The sequence below is a fragment of the Azolla caroliniana genome, unplaced genomic scaffold, assembly GCF_043228905.1.
Source record: "Azolla caroliniana isolate FFs.n. ecotype wild unplaced genomic scaffold, voAzoCaro1.0.p SCAF_4, whole genome shotgun sequence".
Taxonomy (NCBI): domain Eukaryota; kingdom Viridiplantae; phylum Streptophyta; class Polypodiopsida; order Salviniales; family Salviniaceae; genus Azolla; species Azolla caroliniana.
In genome coordinates, this window is record NW_028230439.1 from 23,929,353 (window position 1) to 23,949,949 (window position 20,597).

The 20,597-nt window shown below is 38.7% G+C and overlaps 2 protein-coding genes across 2 annotated transcripts; one reads left to right on the forward strand and one right to left on the reverse strand.

The window, feature by feature from the left end:
• Nucleotides 1-994: 994 nt before the first annotated feature.
• Nucleotides 995-4,510, reverse strand: LOC147865534 (uncharacterized). The gene is made up of 3 exons (XM_087318366.1): nucleotides 3,591-4,510; nucleotides 2,731-3,112; nucleotides 995-2,644 (listed from the first exon to the last, which is right to left on the reverse strand). The coding sequence occupies exons 1-3, from the start codon at nucleotides 4,305-4,307 to the stop codon at nucleotides 1,200-1,202; spliced, it is 2,544 nt and encodes an 847-aa protein (XP_087174492.1). The 5' UTR covers nucleotides 4,308-4,510; the 3' UTR covers nucleotides 995-1,199.
• A 10,138-nt stretch (nucleotides 4,511-14,648) lies between these two features.
• On the forward strand, nucleotides 14,649-16,752 carry LOC147865535 (ergosterol biosynthetic protein 28-like). Its single transcript, XM_087318369.1, has 3 exons — nucleotides 14,649-14,828; nucleotides 15,746-15,952; nucleotides 16,349-16,752. Exons 1-3 carry the CDS (start codon nucleotides 14,714-14,716, stop codon nucleotides 16,417-16,419), a joined length of 393 nt encoding a protein of 130 aa, XP_087174495.1. The 5' UTR covers nucleotides 14,649-14,713; the 3' UTR covers nucleotides 16,420-16,752.
• Nucleotides 16,753-20,597: the final 3,845 nt, after the last annotated feature.

Below are 20,597 nucleotides of genomic sequence, written 5' to 3' on the forward strand. Positions count from 1 at the left end.
CAAATGTAGAAGCTGAATTGTAGAAACATGAGTGAAAAGCACAATAAAGAACAGGGAAACAGAGTTGAAGTGATAGAATCAAATAACATGATTACAAGGAACTAGCCAGGTTGCTGTCCAAGATGAATGCGAAACAACTTTGGAAGGCAACTGTGGTGTAAAAGTCAGAGCATGAATAGGTAAAGTGTGAGAAAACAAGTGGATAAATGTGTGTAAATGTAATAGAAAAGCTTAAAAATCAATTGTTTGATAGGTAAGCACTCTGAATTTGCTTAAACATTGCAAAGAATACGAGGAGCTTGACAGTATGTTTATGCACAATAAATGCAAATTTATCTGGTTTTTAAGATTGATAGTCAAGTTCTTGTTTCTTTGATTTAAAACATTGTTAATTGTATCCTGTAAAGACCATGGGCGTAAGGTCAAACTAAAACCTTGTAAAAGTAGGGAACATTTATGGTATATAGGCGTATACAAATTAATATGATCGAACACGCCTATTAATAATGTACACCTATTAGGACTGTAAATCTGTCTGATGTCTCTTTTTATCCTGTCTCCGCACCTTTGCCTATACCAATAACTGATGCATGGGCAAACAGATGCCCTTCGTAAGTCAAAACAGAGAAGCAAAGATTGCTGAAGTCAGATTTTAATGATTCTAAGGAGATTTAATTGTAAGAAAACATAAAGGTAAATATATACATGTTCCCACTGTTAGTACGTGTATTTACATTCTTGTGATTTGTATTACTTTACCAGTTAAACAAAAATCTGAAAAGCTGCATGAAGTTGAGCCTTAAAAAAGAGCAATTTGCACACTGCACATTTGTAATGGAAAAATTAAGACGGTGAGTGAAAAAACAGGCAATGGAAGATAGTGGTGTGATAGTATATATGCTACCAAAATTTCACCCCAATCATTTCATGTAGAGTATTAAAACATGATGGGTTACCAAACATATTAGATACATCCCCAGGCTGGGAAAAGTAGTTTGAAAAGATAACCACTGTAACTGCCAAATTTTTTACTATTCTTTGTCTCCCAATAGAAACCAGAATGTAATGTGTGATTTATATGTTGTACATGTAAGCTGAAATTCGGTTGTGTCCAGTGAAGAGGAGCAATCCCATCAATCTTATTGCACCTATGCAAGGACACATTTAACTTATGACATTTGGAAGTCATGGGAAATGAGTCATTTGCCCATAACTCTCAAGGCCTGGCTCTGAATTTCCTCGATTTCATCATCTGTAATGCCTTCATTGTCTGACAACTGATCAATTTCAGGTAGGGTCTCTTTCAGTGTATCATGGGATTTAAAATATAGGGCTGTTTCCTGTACCCATGCAACGTCTTCACTGTCATCTGGTTTGTCATGTCTTGGGAGGTTCCTATTCCTGATCTGTGCTAGGCAATATGGTTTACAGCTCAGTACCTTTGAGCATGATTCTCTTTCCAAAGCTACATAACATAATCTCCTCCCTACAGCAGCCAATAGCCCTCTAGTATGCCTGGCTTTCATTGTCTGCACCAACCTTGCTCTTTGGCGTCTCGTCATGTTCACACAAATCCTTGTCAAATCTAACTTTGGACTCAAACTAGACAACTTGCTCCCGTGTCTAGATCTTACCTCAACAATCTGTTTGTTTGGTTCAATAGGTGTTTGAGTAGTTGGGGCTAGCTTCTCTGAATCAATCTTTGTTGTATCTTTTATATTAACCAGCGTGCCAGTGGAAGCGTTTGGAATTAGATTACTCATCTGATTAACAGAGATATGTAGTGGCTGCATTACATCCCCAGCAGTGAAAGGAAGCACATGGGTGGGGTGAATATGGGTGACCACACTACTCGCATTACATAGAGGCATCAGACCTGTTTGTGAAACATGTCCGATTGCAAGAATAGGCACTGAAGATGCTTGTGTTGCCTTGCAAATTAAAGAAGTATTGATCATTTCAGCTGTTCGGTAGAAATTAGTATCTATCAGATGAGGCCCTTCTGTTTCTTGCAATCCATTATCCATTGCAAATACAGGCTGTGGGGTTCCTTGGATATTAAGGTTCAGTGCGGATTCAGATCTTTGTTTTGTATTTATTACATTCTCAACATACGGAATTAGGTCAGTGTTTGTTACACTCGTGGGATGATACATTTGCGAGACTTGAATCATATTACTGATTGCAGCATCAAGTTTTTGGGAGGCTTGAATTATATTTCCCATAGTACCATCAATTCTTTCAGCGGCTTGCATTACATTTCCCATTGCCACATTGATCATCTCAGCTGCTTGGGCTACATTCGAGAAAGCATCAGTGGTTTGTTTGGCTGCTTCGTTTTCTGTTTCCGATTTCAGATGATTCGAAAATACAGTTCCATTTCTCGATTCCATAGCTCTCTGACCTGCTCGAATCTCAAGGCCTAATTTTTCCACAATCGCTTGCATTTCCCTGCTCAACAGTATAACATTTCTCTCAGCTGCCTGAACATCTCTCCCCAACCGAACTAGCCTCTGAGCTGCGTGGATTCCTCTTTGCAATCCTTCCACAATATCTCTGTCTGATCTCTTCGATAATTCCTTACATACACTATCTTTATCGAGTTCAAGCTTTTCGGATACTTGTGGCTCGCTGCTCTTTGCAGCTGTCAATAAACACAAAACCCTAAGAAGGATCTCCAACTGAACCAATCAGAAAACTTTGTTTTCTTCAATGTCAGGAAGTGCACACCTGGTTTTTGAAGCCATTGCCATAGTCTGGAGGTGTGCTTATCTCCGGTATCCTTTGGAGACAGAGTCCGTGGTTTCTTCTTGTTCTGTAGTTTTTGCGGGCTTCCATGTGGTGTTATTCTTTTTAAACCGATCATGATGGCTGGCTGTTTGGTGGGTTTGGTGGTTGCCACCAGGATGTTTTGTTGTTTACAAGAGGATGGAACATCATCTGCCAATCTGGGGTTATTAAGACCTTCACCACAGGAAGAATCGACAGCAACATCGCAAATGAGCTGCGTGCTCCTATGTCTTCTCCTCACCCTGCCTTTTCCAGTTTCCAGGAAGCGTAGGACTTCGTTCCTGGAGCGGAAGCGACGTCCAGATAAAAGATCCTTGTAATACTGCTCAAATCATAGCCAGTAAAATAAATAACGAGTTCAAGTCAAACTTACATTTTAGGACCAGCCACAATTTTTTGTGCCATAAATTTCCATGGGAGCCATTGATTAGAATGCCAGATTGACGACAGCATGTTTACAAGGTACAAACACAGCCTTATTTTCAAGTTACACTGATTTAAATGCCCTTGGAATATTTAATTCTCAGATTAGCCCATTCCCGTGGATCAACTAAACAAATACAAATCCATCTTTTTGGGTCTCATTTTATAAATGTCATAGGGGGACGAATCAATGCATTTTGTGCTCAGGGAACAAAGTAAACATTTGTTTTATGAGGTGGTTATATTTGGGTTGCGAATCCCTGAGCTTGTTGCTGTAATTGGGGATGCAATACCCTCCAATAGTTAGGTGAAGAGATCTGACGCTAACAACTTACAAAAATCCCTGGGGGAAGGGAAGGGGAAGGGGGCAGCTGTACCTTGTCTCGAGTGCCGGCAGTGGTGCCAGTTTGCCGAATATGAAGTTCGGTTATCCAACCATCTGGTAACCAGTCAGGAGATTCAATTTGGGTATCAGCAATGATGGGAGCTACCAGGGCAGAACATGGATTGGGCATGTGGGTTGGAGATTGAGGGGCATCAGATCTTATAGCCTGTACTGAATGGGTAGCAATGATGGCTGGAAGGGCACAAGGAGCAGGACCAGGGGGTGCATTAGCTGGATTTGCAGAACGAGGTAGAAGGAGAGGTTGTTGTCTGGGCGGCTTTTGCACATGTTCTGCGGTGGTGACAGTCGCTTCCATAGCCGGCATATTTTGCTGCCCTTTGTGTGCTACCAGCATAGTGCCCCGGAAGACCACGTCCTGCCAGTTGGATAACAATGGGGAGCCTCTGCTGCCCTGTTGCTGTTGCTGCTGCAGCCAAAACCCATCTGTAACCATCGGGCTCAGAAACGGCGCAGTTTCTTCTAGCTGTTGCTGCTGCAGCAGCTGCTGAGCCTGTTGTGAATGGTGTTGGTAATGATGGAGGGTAGAGTGGCCGTACATGCCATGGATGGGAGGCCAATTGGCCAATGGTATTGCCACAGAAGCCAGGGGTGCTTGAGTAGGGTCCCCGAAATCTTGCTGCTGGCAATTAATGTTGAGGTCAAATGCGTGTACTCTGTTGAGATCAAAGGGGAATTTCCTGCTGTACATGATGGAGTGAAGAGGGTATTGTGGAGCTCTAGCCTGGCTTGCTTCAGAAATTTAGCATAACCACCAGCAGCAGCAGCAGCAGTACGAGAGACAAGCTTCTTTGCTGAAGCCAAATTTTGGGGGAGGAGGGGGTCAAAATTGGGGCTTTCTGTAGAGGGAGGGAGAGAGATAATTCATGAGGTAAAAAGCTTCTTCTGCTGTAGCAGAGTTTGGGGGGGTTGGTTCTCAGAATTGGGTTTTCTTCATAGAAAGAGGGAGAGATGTGTATGTATGTGTGTTGTAATGACTTCTGTATCTGTTTCCTGGGAGTACTCTGCTTCCTCACTCAACCCCTGGTTTGAGGGCCCTATGGATTGGATGGATGAACATAATATTAACATAGTGGAGGAGGATTTCAGCCTGGGAATATGAGCAAGTAATTCCCCCAAATAGCCATAGGCCCATTTGTTTTGGGGGTTAGGAGAGATGCATATGCATATACATATATATATGTACATGATGATGATGATGATGATGATGATGATGATGATGGCAGCAGGGCCTAAATGCCTGCCCCCTTCCCCTTCCCCTGTTCTGTTCTGTTCTGTTCTATTCTATTGTTTAATGCTTTCTCTCTCTCTCTCTCTCTCTCTCTCTCTCTCTCTCTCCTCTCTCTCTCTCTCTTTCCTAACCCCACTCAATTCCTACTCCCTCTCTCGAACCTTTCTTTATTCACAGTTGTCCGAGCGACCGATTGCGATGGTACACCTTCCTTCCATTGGACCCACCCTCCGACGCGAGTGTACCCCCCTCCTCCCATCTCCCTTTTACCCCCCCCCCCCCCCCCCACTCTATCAAACCTCCGCTTGCCCACTTGCCCTTGATGAGATAGAGATAGAGACAGAGGTGGTCTTTTTTTACCAATCCGTCGCAAATCAATCCTCGTAGCTACTCCTTTGTTGCCCTTTGCGTATAGTGTGTGTGTGTGTGTGTGTATGCTTCATGTGCGGATCATGGCGGCAATGGTCCATATAACTCAAACCATTACCACATATAGCCCTTTGCCTTTTTCTTAACTGGCAGTTTGTTTGTCTTTAATCACGATGTCTTAGTTAACAGAGTGGCATCGGCGTAATTAGGCAATGTATAACCCTAGGTCGATTTATCCAAGCCCGTTGGTTGCTACCATCATGAGCTCGGCAAAACCTTGAAGTTGGTCCCAATATTCACACTTATTAAAATGAACCCATAGGATTACGCATCAAGATGTTCCGTCTCTTGACAATTGAATTGGTATATACCTAACCTTTCATGTTGTGGCCCCTCATCAATGGAGAAGTCACCCATCATATGTTTGCTTGAGTTAGGTATCCTTTTCCATCGCCTTTTTAATTTATTTTTAACTATGAAGTGTCATTCCTTTGAGTGTTTACTTGTTCGAAAAACATTAGTGTCACCTCACATGGAAGGATCAATATTGTTTTTAGATAAAAGGGAAGTGATCCGGAATGAAAAAAGACATGCTACAACTCAATTGTTGTTATTGTCCTATTTGGTCAAAGTAAGAAATGAGTCTTTGTCTCATCCTCTAAACCAACTTGAGAGGCCTTTCTTCAGGGTGAATTGTTAGAAAACACAAAGCTAGCCAATTAAAGGCGACAAATTGAGCTTCTTCACACCAAACTTATTGTATAGCCTTGGAGTTTCCTTGAAAGAACAATAAAGTAACCTAGATATAAGAAGATGCTCACAAATACTAAGCGGCCTTCTTTGTTCGTGTAGCATGGTTTATTGTCTTGGTATATGCATGTTTATCTCAAAAATGATCCCAATCAATGACAAAGGCATTTTTTATTATCAGTACACATTCTTTTAATGCTCTCCAACACAATGCTATTCATTGCTCACAATTTTCAAGGATGAATTTTCGAGGCTATAGTTGTTGGTTTCATGTCTTATGAGTCTCTCAAAACCTTACATGTGGTCTAAATTTTGTTTGTAGTAATATGTATAATGGAAGAATGATTAAGCACTTAATTCACGACAATTAGTAAAATATAATTAAAACATTCTAATTAGCATTGGAGTTAAGGAGGGAATTAAGGTGTAGAAGACAAAAAGTAACTAGATTCTTATTCTTATACCATTGTGGTTGAGAGATGGTTTGTAAATATTGCACTCAAATATACATGACACTTGTCAACCAACGAAAAATATTCGATCTTCCACTTAGAAATCAATGAATATTAAATGTATAGGGTAAACATTAGCAAGTAGAGAGTGCTGACTTCGACCATTTGTCTTTTTGTTTAGGTATACCTTGTAAATAGTGTATGTATTAGTAAAGTTGCATGAGAAGATTGCATATTGATATGGGCCAACTTGCTCTTTGAAGCAACCGAGAAACATTCATACATAGTGATAGCAAGATTGAAGCCTCGACTAGAAATTAGAGGAGTTGCTAATGTATCACTTCATATATCATCATTAATAATTGAAAACGAATATAGAAGCAAGATGCTTGTAGCTTTATGTAAAGGCTTGTCATTTAATGCAACCAACCGAATGAGCTTGAAATGAATGTGGGTTCTCAAAAGAATTGCTTAGAAATTAGCCATACGTATCTCTCTCCCAAATGTAAAAACAACCCTTAGATTGGCAAGATCCGGTTCCTAGGTGTGAGCACCCAAGTAAGTGTCCATATAAGGAAGGAAGGAAGGAGCCCATGAGCATCCACCACCATATACACATCCAATTGTAGATAATTCATTCATTCATTAGCATCCACCATATACACATCCAATTGTAGATAATTCATCCATTCATTAGCATCCACTATATATACACATCCAACTGCAGATCATTCATTCATTCATTAGCATCCACCATATACATATCCAATTGTAGATAATTCATCCATTCATTAGCATATGCTATATACACATCCAATTGTAGATAATTCATTCATTCATTAGCATCCACCATATACACATCCAATTGTAGATAATTCATTCATTCATTAGCATCCACCATATACACATCCAATTGTAGATATTTCATACATTCATTAACATCCACTATATACACATACAATTGTAGATAATTCATTCAATCATTCTCTTAAGTTGTAATGTAACATCATCATCTTCTTCTTCTGTTTTGTTTTGGTGATATAATGTTATTATATCACTTCCTTTTCTTGTGTTAAGTCTGAAGAATCCATTCCATCCCCCATATCATATCATATCATATAATAGTGTCCCTCACTGATTGTCTGCATTTTCTGTAGGAACCACCACAGAACTCAGGAGGTACGTCTCTCTCTCTCTCTCTCTCTCTCTCTCTCTCTCTCTCTCTCTCTCTCTCTCTCTCTTTCGTAAATAATGGCTTTCATTACGAAAGAAAAAACACCACCATGACTAACTTACAACAAACTATAGAACCCCTTCTATCTAGGGATCTAAAGAAAACTACGACACCAAACTCAATGCCACCCTACACACCAATTCAAATGGCGAATATGATGATATGTGACCTTGCAGAGTTCTCTCTCTTCCTAGTTGAGATTTCGTGACTTCTCTAGCACAATCAATTGTCACAAAAGAAGTCCTTTTAACTTTAGAACATATTTTCTCACCCCCACTTGCGAATAAAAAATGAAGGCATTCCGCATATTCCAATTGAACCATAACTCCCAATACCTCAAGAACTCAAAAATAATTTGAGAATGAGGCATTGGTTCATTGTTCTCCATATGTGCAAAAACCCAATTGAAGGAAGATAGACGTACTCCGGTTAGAGACATCCACAATAAACTGATACACCTCCAAACCATCATTGCCATCGGGCAGGAAATAAATCGATGCCTACTATGTTCCAATTCTACGGAACAAAAGAAACACAATCCTTTAGTAATGTTTCTTTTTTTTAATGCATCCCCCAATGGTAAAGCTCCAATCATAACTCTCCAAACAAATACCTTGGCTCATAGCATTAATCGAGAACACTAACCTGCCTTGATCACATGAAGCCACCAAGTAATGGGCTTATGAAACCCCCCATATCTTTATAACCCTTTCTTCCAACCACTTATGTTTGTTAATCAATGTGTGATAAGCAACATTTGTTGAGATCATAGTCAATCTCTTATTTCCAACAAACCTCCAATCAAGCTCTTGAGATCGTCCATCTAAATAAGGAATTGGCTCATACAAAGATAGTATTTGTTGCAACTTATCCCAAATAAAGGTATAACTTTTTGGAATACGAAATGTTGATCTGATTGTTCGAAAAGCCATTAATCTTCTTTGTGACACCAACATAGCATCCTTAATTGTTACCAAACCTAATCTAGCCATCTAATTAAATTGAAGGTTAAAATTTTGCTTACCTTCCCACTTCAACAAACTTGATGTCGCCAAAACCTCCATTCGTAATGAATTGGCACATCCCCTTTCTTATTGGGGATGCCATTCCACAAAATCTAACATACTTTTCCATGATGTCAACAAATGATCAACTATCATAGACCCTGCACATTTGACATCCCTATCAAAATTAATTACATTCCACCAATTTGCTTCAACCTTCATGTTTCCAAGCTTTATTCCGTTCTTCTCTATAAAGTATGCCACCATTTCTGTCCAAGGTTGTACACCTTCAAACATAAATCGAATGAAAGTAAATCGGCGAGCCACCATATGCTCATATAGATTTAATATTGATGCCCCGCCAAGACACTTCAGAGTACAAACATGATCCCATGCCAACCACGACAAGACACTTTTCCCTTTTCTTTTCCATAACAACATTCGCATCGAGCGTGTCAATATTTCAAGAGCTTTCTTTGACCATAGGAGCAAAGGAAGATAATAAGATACCATAGAGACCATAATTGATTGGACCACCTTAAGTCGTACATGAAAAGGCCAAATTTGAGACCTCCAATACATAAACTTATCCTCCAACCTTTTGGACACCCACTCAATAAGTTTCACATGAGAAACTTCCACCCCAATTGGATATCCAAGGTGACGAAAAATCATACCACGATGTACTATCCTTCCTGACCACCCCAACCCCAACACATCTTGTTCTGTACATGAAATTGCCATCACTAGCGAGGAAACCGCCGCCCTTGTTATGCGTGAGGTATTTCGGCATCATGGCCTCCTAGACAGTATCATCAGTGACCGAGGACCGCAATTTGTCTCCAAATTTTGGCAACATCTCTTCAAGATGCTTAAGGTCTCCTGCAATCTCTCCTCCGGCTACCATCCTCAGACCGACGGGCAGGCGGAACGAACAAACCAAACGCTGGAGCAATATCTTCGGTGTTTCCTGAGTTATCAACAGGACGATTGGGCCGAGATTCTCCACTTTGCGGAGTTTGCGTATAATAATGCTATTCACTCCTCGATTCGAGTCTCCCCATTTTTCGCTTATACCGGTTTCCATCCTCGTTGGTCGGTGATCGACATCCCGGAGCTACCTACCAACCCTCGTGCCGAGGATCATTTGGAGAGGCTACGCAAGATCCAGATGGATCTCTCTACTCACCTTCGTCATGCTCAACACACACAGAAGACTTATGCGGATCGTCATCGGATTCCCTCCTCTTTTGCCATCGGAGATCGAGTATGGCTCTTACGTCATCACATCAAGACTACTCGACCGTGCGACAAGTTGGATTATCGACGACTCGGTCCCTTCCGTATTACGGGTAAGATTAATGATGTCACATTCCACCTTGATCTCCCTCCGCAGCTTCAGATACATCCGGTTTTCCATTGTTCTCTTCTTGAACCTTATAAAGCAAACACCATTCCTGATCGTGTGACACCACCGCCGCCCCCGTTGGAGTTGGACGCCGGCCCGGAGTATGAAGTTGTTGCCATCCTCGATTCCAAACTTGTTCGCAACAAACTTTATTACTTGGTCGATTGGCTCGGTTATAGTCCGAGCGAATGTACTTGGGAACCCGTTGAGCATGTTGCCAATGCACAGGATACTCTTGATGATTTCCACCGAAAGTATCCGGACAAACCCGGTCTGTAATTAGCGTCGACTCGTTCCACTTGTCGTCTTTAAGGGGGGGATAGTGTCATGATATGGCAAGACTCGAACCCATGACCTTATGCTACATGGGTCGAGCTCTTACTATTAGACTATGAATTGTAATTTGTAGGATATTATTTTCATTTATGCTTTATCATAGAAAATTGATGTATATTCCAGATCTCTCTAGAACATTCTAGAAGCTTCAGGATTATTCCTAAAAACACTATAAAAGGAGGCACAAGGCATTGTTTTGAACCAAATTGGTTCAACGCCAGTCTTAAGCCTCTTAGCCGATTTGTACTTATCTTTTCACATAATATAAGAGTTGTTGTCATCATCCTTCTCTCTCTCTCATTCTCGTTATCTCTCTCTCTCTCTCCTCTTCTCACTTCCTCTCTCGGGAATCTTACGCAGTCCCGTCCCCTTAGTCCTAATAATACTGCTCTTCTTTAGTACTAATTCCATCTCTGCTTTAGTACTATTCCTGACAGAAATGAGGACAGATTCTCAACCCTGAAGCATTTGAAAACAATTCCCACACATCTCTTGTCTTACTAATATTTTCCCGATTAGGTGCCAAAAACATAATATGGTCATCTGCTAGAGCTTGAACAATACATGGCTTCCCTGATGGCAACCTTAGTCCAAGCAATTCTTCCTCCATAGCCATATTGTGTAACTTAACAAGAATAGGATGTGTCACAATAGTGAATAGTAAAGGACTTATCAGGCATCCTTGTCTAACTGACCTCCGAATAGAAATCGGTTGTGTTACTCCTCCATTAAACATCACATGTGAAACCGAACCCTCCCCTAATGTGTATATCAACTTAGACATACGATCACCAAAACCCATATGAGACATCAATTGATTTATAAACAACCAATCCGCATTATCATAGGCTTTCTCGATATCCAATTGTAGCAACACCAATTCTTGCTTCGAATCCTTTGCATAGTCAATTGCCATTTGAACATTTAAAATATTATGTAAAATGTCTCTTTTTGCTAAAAACTCATATTGAGCATTATGAATAATAGAAGGTAAAACCTTATGCAACCTATTGGCTATCACTTTTGCAAAAATCTTGTACATTCCCCCCCATCAATGAAATAGGCCTCCATTGAGCAAAGGAAGATGGAGAAGGCACCTTTGGCAAAAGTTTTATCAAACCAATATTCCAAGAATGAGGCATTTCCCCTAATGTCAACACCTTTTGAAATAAAACCGTAAAAGGTTCCTTTAACTTAATCACATATTTCTTAAAGAGTTCATTTGTTAATCCATCCCACCCAGGACTCTTATCATTAGCAAGATGTGACATGACATGTTCCACCTCATCCTCTGAAATATTAGCATCTAATGATTGTGCCGCATCATGCGATACATGATTTTTCACTCCATTAAAAAATACATCTCTATCCTTTTTAACATTATCATCGATACAAACTTGTACATCCAACAATTGTGTATAATAGTCTATGCATTTCTTCACAATTTCTTGAGGATCGGAACACGTGATACCATTTTCCTCTAACCTTACCACATTATGTCGTGCATGTGATTCATGAAGGTCATGAAAAAACTTATGTGATTGACAATTAGAATCTTGTCCTAGACGATGTAGTCTAGTATGTTGATAATTTTTTTCCGTTAGATCATGCAGCGCAGAAATTAATACCTCTTGATATCCCAACAACTCTACATCCGTTGGCCAATAAGTTAACAATGAGTTGCATTTATCAAGCAAATTAACTAGGAGACTTAATTTCTTTCTCCTTTTAAAAGCATGGTAAATTCCATAAAACCTAGTTAACCTCTGAACATTTGCAACAAATATTTCCCACGCTTCATACCCATCAAATTGAACATGATAGGCAAATGCATCAATCAATTGACACATATAGGCATGGAAGAACTCATGATCCAAAAATGATGAATTAAAAATCAACGATGGTTTTCCTAAAAACTCATGAAAAGCTCTAATTGAGTGGTGAGTGAATTCAAAAATTAATGGGAAATGATCTGATATAATTGACCCATAAGACATTGAAATATCCAAAATCTCTGGTAAAAATCCTTCGGTATGCATTACATACATTCGATCCAACCTGCTCCAAGTATCCTTATATTGAGCCGATTGAAAGGTATAACCAGGTACATCCCTTAACATGATTTCAGTCTCAAAATCTCCCCATTCTTGAGACTTTGGTCCATCCATAATAGAGTGGATGGATGTTGATTGATTTGTGTCACAACAAACAGTAACATCTCCCATCAATAAACCAGGTCTACCATTATCAAGCATTGATGTCAGAAGATCTCCATAACAACTTTCGGTCTTGTGAAACATTCGATGCATACACACCAACTAACCAAAGAACTTGCCCTTCATAACATATCTCTACCACAATAAATCTTCCAAATTCATCTGAAACAATTACTTTTGGGTGAAATTTATCTCTTATAAACATGACAATCCCAGAATAATCCCCATGAACCTTGCCAGCATAACATAATGTATAACCCTTAGAACAACTAATTAAACCAACATTACGATGATCTTTATGCTCTATTGTACATAAAACATCCCATTGCTCACTTAACATAATCCTCCAAACCTCATGCATTCTAAATCTAGAACACAAACCCCTCACATTCCATGTGGTGATCTTCATACTTTACTTTTTCCTTTTATTCGAGAAATCTCTTTCTCCTTCACTACTAATGTTTCTGCGATATCCTGAAATAAATCCCCTAAGATTGCATATGAATTACTATGAGAATGCAAAACTCCAGACCCTGATGGCTCCTCATGTGAACGAGGCACCGATTTCCGTTTATTCCAAGGAACATACAAATTACCTTTATTATCAAAAGATAATTTCTTTGGATAGTCCTCTTGACGAGCCCATGGTTTATTCCGCATGGGATTTGTTTGTTGAATCTGTGTGCCCTTCTCCATAGATACATTATGTCCACTACATTTGTAGGCTCTTCATGTACCACCTCCACTACATTATTTCATTTTTGAGGACACTCAGCCATAAAATGCCCCAACACACCACAATGGAAACAAGGTCTTGCAAATGTACCCCATTTAAGCCGAAAATACATAGGTGGCATACCAGAGCATGCAATCTGTAAACAACTTGGCCTCTTTATAGCAGTATTCCAAAGAATACACATCCGATATCGATTTTGAGCATTAGCACTAGGAGGCACCAAGATCTTTCCCAACTTTTCCCTCACGGGCCGTAATATTGGCCAAACCACTGAATATGTGCACTCTACCTCAACCCATACAGGACACTCTTGCTTTAATATATCTTGGTATTCCACTAGTGGCCTCCACGGAACAATATGAACCAAACTTTTTTCATAAAAAACTGACAATTTATTTAGTAATTTCTCTTTATACTCTTGTGATACCAAAACAACCTCATAAAATCCACGAGGACCGACATAAACATCCTAAACACAATCAGCTTGTAAAATCCCACGTAACCATTGTTTGACCCTCCAAAGGAAAGGTATCTTCCCCATGAAAAACAATATGACCCCTTTATCACAGAAATTAGCAAATGAGTCCAAAAACTCCTTATTATCAATTTCTACCTTAGCCACTTCATCATCAACAAACTCCTCAGCAACTTTCACATTCTCCCTTATACAATCTTCCATTAATATATTTGCCATGCATCTTAAATGTTCCCAATGACTATCATCTTTCTCAATTTCATCTTGTCGCATTGCATCATCAGCATAAGACATGTCATTACTATTATCTCCAATACATCGTTTTCTTTTACCATCCCCTATTGGGCTCGAAACTGACTCAACCATGCATGCATCCTTTGCAGAATTTGGAGACTCATCCATATTCATGAAAACACTATCATCCATATGACAAGAATTAGGAAAGAGCTCACTTACAAGTAATTGTGTTGAAGAAGGAGTCAAAGCAAGCGATCATGAGATGCATGCAACCGAATTGAATTTTTACTTGTAGCGTTCTACCAAGACCCCCAAATGATACGTGCAGATACTCTTTAGAAAGCTCTCCGCGCAAGCTTCGAAACGAGCCAAAGAACAAAGCTAGAAAGCTCTCCGCGCAAGCTTCGAAACGAGCCAAAGAACAAAGGTCGAAAGCTCTCCGCGCAAGCTTCGAAACGAGCCAAAGAACAAAGGGAATGGACACCGTAGCAAGAAGATACATCAAAAGTAGTGTTTTTCCTACTCCAACATCTCCCAACTTTGCGTTTTCTCTCTCTCTCTCTCTCTCTCTCTCTGTCTCTCTCTGTGGGCCCAGAGCTGACATCTTGGCAGATCTCATAGATCTTGGTACTCTGGAGCAGGTTCCAGGATGAATCCCCTCGGATGGTGGCTTTCGTTCGTGGGCTTGGTTCGCCTCAGCTCTGTGTGGTTTGGCTTTGTGGACATCTGGGCTCTGCGGATGGCTCTCTTCTCGCAGACACTTAGTAACTCATCTATCTACTAAGAGAGAGAGAGAGAGAGAGAGAGAGAGAGAGAGAGAGAGAGAGAGAGAGGAACGGAAATCAAATGTTGTATCAACTTGGTCTTCAAAAGGCCAACGACATGAATTGATCTTAGTTGGAATCGAAGAAGAAGTTACATCCCTGCAAATCTGATGTAATGTTTGAAAGGAAGAAAATATAGCTAGAAAAGACATTGTGCATAGAGATAGATGGATAGTCAGACTGACAGATTTTACTGTCATTATCATTCATCCTTGGACGTTCGTCCGATATGGCCCATGGGACCAGATTGCATAACATTCTTATTTTTGAAATTGAGTAATGACTCTCGATGTTCAATCATTTTGTGAATAAATAGAGTATAGAAAGCGATCCTTTTACATAATAAAATCTTTGTTGCCAAGGAGAGAATCGATGCTCGAGAACTCACCGCTAAAATATGTCATGGAAGATTTGAGAATCCCCACTGCCACTTTATTATTATTATTTATTATTATCTTTGATTGAATTAATTGAATGTTTGTCTTCCCCATTGTGCTAATGGAGGCTAACTGGAAATGTACATTAGTTTCTACGGCTTTGTTTTTTTCATGCATATGAAGTGGCTTGTTCAAAATATGTTCACCATGGAGACTCTCAAGGAAACATTGGTAAAAAAGGGAGACAAGATTGTAGAAAACAAGGAAACATTTTCTTTTGCCACACAAGATTGTAGAAAAGTAGAGCTTTTGTTTTCTGGAGTGGTTGTGTGGCCCCCTGTGTGCTTTGCACAGCAGTGATCTGGGTATTGGACATAATGTAATACAATACCTTGTAAATCGGTGTATTGTACATAATCTAATTCAAATGCTTTTAAGAAAAAAGACATATAGATCAATTGATTATGATGTTTCTTGCAGTGACTGAAATCCATGGGAGGACTTTCGGCACATGGACCCTTCTCACTTGTACACTATGCCTCTTATGTGCACAGAACCTCCACAACAAGCCTCTATATCTTGCAACGCTCTTATCATTTGTGTATGCCCTCGGTCACTTTGGAATGGAGTATCTCATTTTTCATACCATGTCAACGAAGAACGTTCTTACAGTGACATTCTTTGCTGGTACATACTTCCTCGAATTCTTATTTATATTCTATAACTTAGAAGGATCGGAATAAAGTAACTTACAGATAAAAAGAGTGGCACTTTGGGTTCGTATTAGGAGGAAAACCATACTAGGGAAAGTAGATTGTTAAGAGCTGAGGGTAACTACAAAGACTATTTATGAAATGTTTTGTAATAGGATTGTTTGGAACACATGGAACTCGGTCTCCCTCTACCTTGACAGAACCATTTGAATGAAAGGAGTTGACTGATAATGTAACCAATGCGTAAACTGTGGAATGTGCTGTGAAAAGATCGATTTAGCATTATGGGAATAGGTCTCTATCAGGCGAAAAATATTTTAATGCTTGTGGTGGTCAAGTGCTAACATGCATGCTCTTCATCATGTTACAGGTACGTCTATAATTTGGATGCTTCTACATTGGAGAAAAGTGGGGACTGAATATGATTCTAAACAGAAATGATCCTTCTCATCAAGTCCAGACAATCTCTAATAATGCTCGATACGGCATGTTTTGCACACATGGGAGGTGGTTTCTGTAAGTGAAGCCATCATTCATCCTTTTTAGTTTTAGTCTTGTTTTCTCTGCTCTTCAAATCCCCAGCTAAATGTGTGTTGAAAAGTTTACCGATAAACAGAATCCCATGTCACCTTCATTTTCGGGGGGATTTAATTGCTAGATTTTAAGAAGTTTTCTATTTTTCTATCGCCAGTGTTTGGGTTAATAGTTGGATTTGTTGTTGAACTCCTACCAAACAATTTTTCAATTTAATATTAAGAAATTAGTTAGCTAATATATTAAGGGGTCTACTTTCCTACCATATAATGCAGTTAAAAACTTTGGATGGATTTGATTTCAATCTTTATGATTTGAATCCAGCAAGAATGTCAAAATGATAATGATGTTGTTTTATTTGAGGAAACCATGATACAGTGGTGTTATTGGTGAGTTATCAGGATAAATAATCTTTACCCACCAGATGCACCTTATGTGGCATGTTGAATTTGTCGAGTACTATGAGCTTGAATTTCTCCTATCACTCCCTATTATATACACTATATTTAATTTTGCTTTGTAAGAAACCATATCTGCACAGTTTTCTTGCATTTTGTTTGTCACATAGTAAAATTGGTAATTTGCATCATGGTTTGTATTGTGATGCTATTTGAATGATAAATATATCCATGTGAGACATCCACATGTGATGTAGAGTTCTCGCTTCCCGAACACCTTTATCCAGGCGTATCACTTGAAGGGATCACGGAAGCCGTCATGAAGGCTCAATCCTCCTCAACGAAGCTTTGTAAGACCCTTCAAGTGTCAATCTTGTACGAACTTTGGAATTTGCAAAGGTAAAGCCAAAAGCTTAGGCTTTCAAGGGTGGAAACATGCCAAAATTGTGCCAAATAGGATTCGACCTTTTCTACCTAACTGATCGTCAGTTGTGAACACTCTATTCTTTTTCAAAAAAAATTCTCAAATAAAAGCACATTGCTTTGTGAGCTGGGGCATGGGCCTTTTGGTATATCACCATAAAAGCGGCTACCAAACTTGATCTGAACAATGAAATTATTTGGTGTGTTTGATATTATTTAAGTAAAATATTTTTGGCAAGGAAATGGCAAAGAACATAATATAGCGTACAAGAACCAACACCAACCTCATGATTTTGAGATGAGTGTTTGTATCCGTACATCCATAACCAATCATGTCTTCTCATCTTAATTCTCTATCTCAATGTAAATTTCTCTGTGTGTTTGTCAAGGCAAGCCATCTCTATTAGTCTTGCAAGGTTAAACCTCAAGAATTAGGTTGAACTTCTTCATCTATTGGCACTACAATTTACTCAAAGTATTTTGAGGGTTACAAAAGAAGCCCCTATAATTGAAAGTCTAGATTACCTTCCAACTTTTTTTTCCCCCATGCCAATATCTCTTAAAATTTAGATCCAAACCATGTCTTTCATGTGGGTTATGTTACTCCACCTTTGAATTAGTTGCATGACATTGAACATGAAGAAGCTCTCATGAGGCCAAATATTTTGCACTTATGGGTATTATTCTAACAAATTATATAATATATGAATTCATCACTCTTATAACAAGCTCTACCATAGCACATGCATTAACTCTCATGTTTGTTCGCTTACATTATAAAGGTTATTTTGGGGAAATGGGACTATGTCAATGTCGTAACGCTAATTTCTTGTTGAGCAAATTAATGATCAACATAAGATTATGAAGGATTTGTTTTTAATGAATATGACCATTGACAGCAAGTGCATTACTCAAGACTTACATCCTTTGTTGGTAAGCGGTTTTATATTACTTTAAACAAAAAAAAAAAGAGTAAGATAACCTCATACACCTATAACCTATAATTTGTTGAAAGCAATGCTTTCACATTGTTCTTGAGAACATAATGTGTTTTCTTAGTGTGCATTCAGAATAAGTTAGCTTGATATCGACCATTCTCTTCTGGATATAGATATGGTTGACCAAATATTTGACATATTTTATTAATGTGATTGTCATCTTCATGGGGAATATTGTTTTATCATGGCAATACTTGGATGGTGCTACACCTTGTCAATAAGAGAAATTATTTAAATTAGTTTCTCTTATTTTGATTGGTTTAGCCACAAGTTTCTAGTGTTTTTGGCATAAGTTCAAAACCCTTCTTCCGATTGATGTAATTCCAATGGCTAATAGAGAATTTCCAGGGATGCCTTTTTCAATCAGGATAGTCCAAGTCCTAGAAAGACTCCTCAACGAGTGGAGGCTCTTGAATTTGCAAATTGGAATAACTACTTATCAATAGGCAACTCTTCATGGTTTTGCAGCTTGCAAGCTACTACCCCAATACTCTTCCACACAAAATACAAACTATTGTAGTAACACCAAACATTCTTTTATTTATGTTTTACACAAAAGGGGTATTTTGCTCACTTTGAAATGTTGGGGGTATAGGCTAGTAAATATCCAAAGAGAGTTATGCTAATCAAATGAAGACATACAACTGGTAATTCAAGTGGCCAAAACTCTTGCATAGAAGGATATGTCCTCCACCTTTATCTAGTACATATATATGCTAGAAGCCATAGATATATATGCTAGTACATATATACTAAGTTGAAGCCAAAAACAATATTGGACTAGAAAAGAAAAAAATGACTCTTTATTATAACAAGAATAACAAGAATAACAAGAAGTACAATTGCAATTTTGAACATATTAGCCAAAGATTGTGTTAAACCAAAATGATATGACAACCTATGAACTTCCTTAGCTATATAGTCTTCCTCTTCTAATGTCTATGGATGCTCACCACTATCCTTAATCCAAGGGCACATGTCTTGCCATCTCTCTATCATGCCTAGCTATGATATGAGGTGGTGTGATAACTATCACATTGAACGATAGAATAATGTGGAAAGTTATACTCTATGTGAAATGTAATAATGATTATCAACGTATATCGAGGTGTTTATGGGTTCAAGTTTCCCTAAGAATGTATGAAATTTTGTATTATTATGATACCATCCCCCTCCTTTGATCACAAGTCACAATGCAAGAATTGGAACGTTTCTTATTAGAATATTAACAATGAAAATTTTCTACAAGAGCTTGGGCATTAGCATGATTCTCTACAAGTTCCAAAGACTAATTGCTAGGTGTATGACCTAACCAAACCACTAATAAAGGTGGTCATGCATGACCTTGGAGTCCAAAATGTCTTTAACATCATAATCCAGTCCATCAACAAATTGAATCAAAGGTGGTGGATGATTAGTGTGATATGGAATGGAGCTAGAAGCACAAGGTTCTAAAAGTGAAACATGAAACACTTTATGAAGATGCATATATGAAGGGGGATGTAGATGAAATGCAATGTCATTGTCATTGTTTGAGTGAGATACAACAAATGAACTATCACATTGCATCTCAACAAACCTTGATCCTCAATTTGAAACTTCGGTATTTCTTCAAAATTAGACACAATCTTCAATGGAAAACTAAAGTTTTTTGGTGAGGAATCAAGGTGATGATAATTTCTAGCAAACTTGAGTATTGTGTGAGCGCTATGTAATTGGTGAGAAAGCTTGCCTTGATTTGTGTATTTAGTTTGGTTGTCGCTTTGCAAACAATAGTACAAAGAGTTACAAGAAATCTATTAGCTTGGACCAATGATTTCAAATTTTTGAGATGGGAGACATTCAAGCAATCATCATTTTCAAAATAATATTATAATAAATTTGTTGCCTTCTTACTTGTGCATAGAGGTAATGTGAGTCGTGACATCTTAGTGAATTAATCCATTATTGTCAGAATGAAATCAAAACCTTTGGAAAACAATGGATTTCCATATACTTTTTGGAACCAACAATATCTAGAACAACCCATGACTAACACCAAATATATATATCATGTGCAAACATAATCCTCAATAAAATTATAAATATGTCTAAATGAATCTAAAAGTCACCCCAATATGTCTAAATGTGGTTGTTCTATGGGGAAGCAAGAAACAAAATAGTGTGGCATTATCAACAACAAATGCAAAACAGAGGCAAAATATATGGCATTAGCATATGGCGTCAAAAAAACTTTTGGGCATCCAACTTGATCAATAAATTAGGT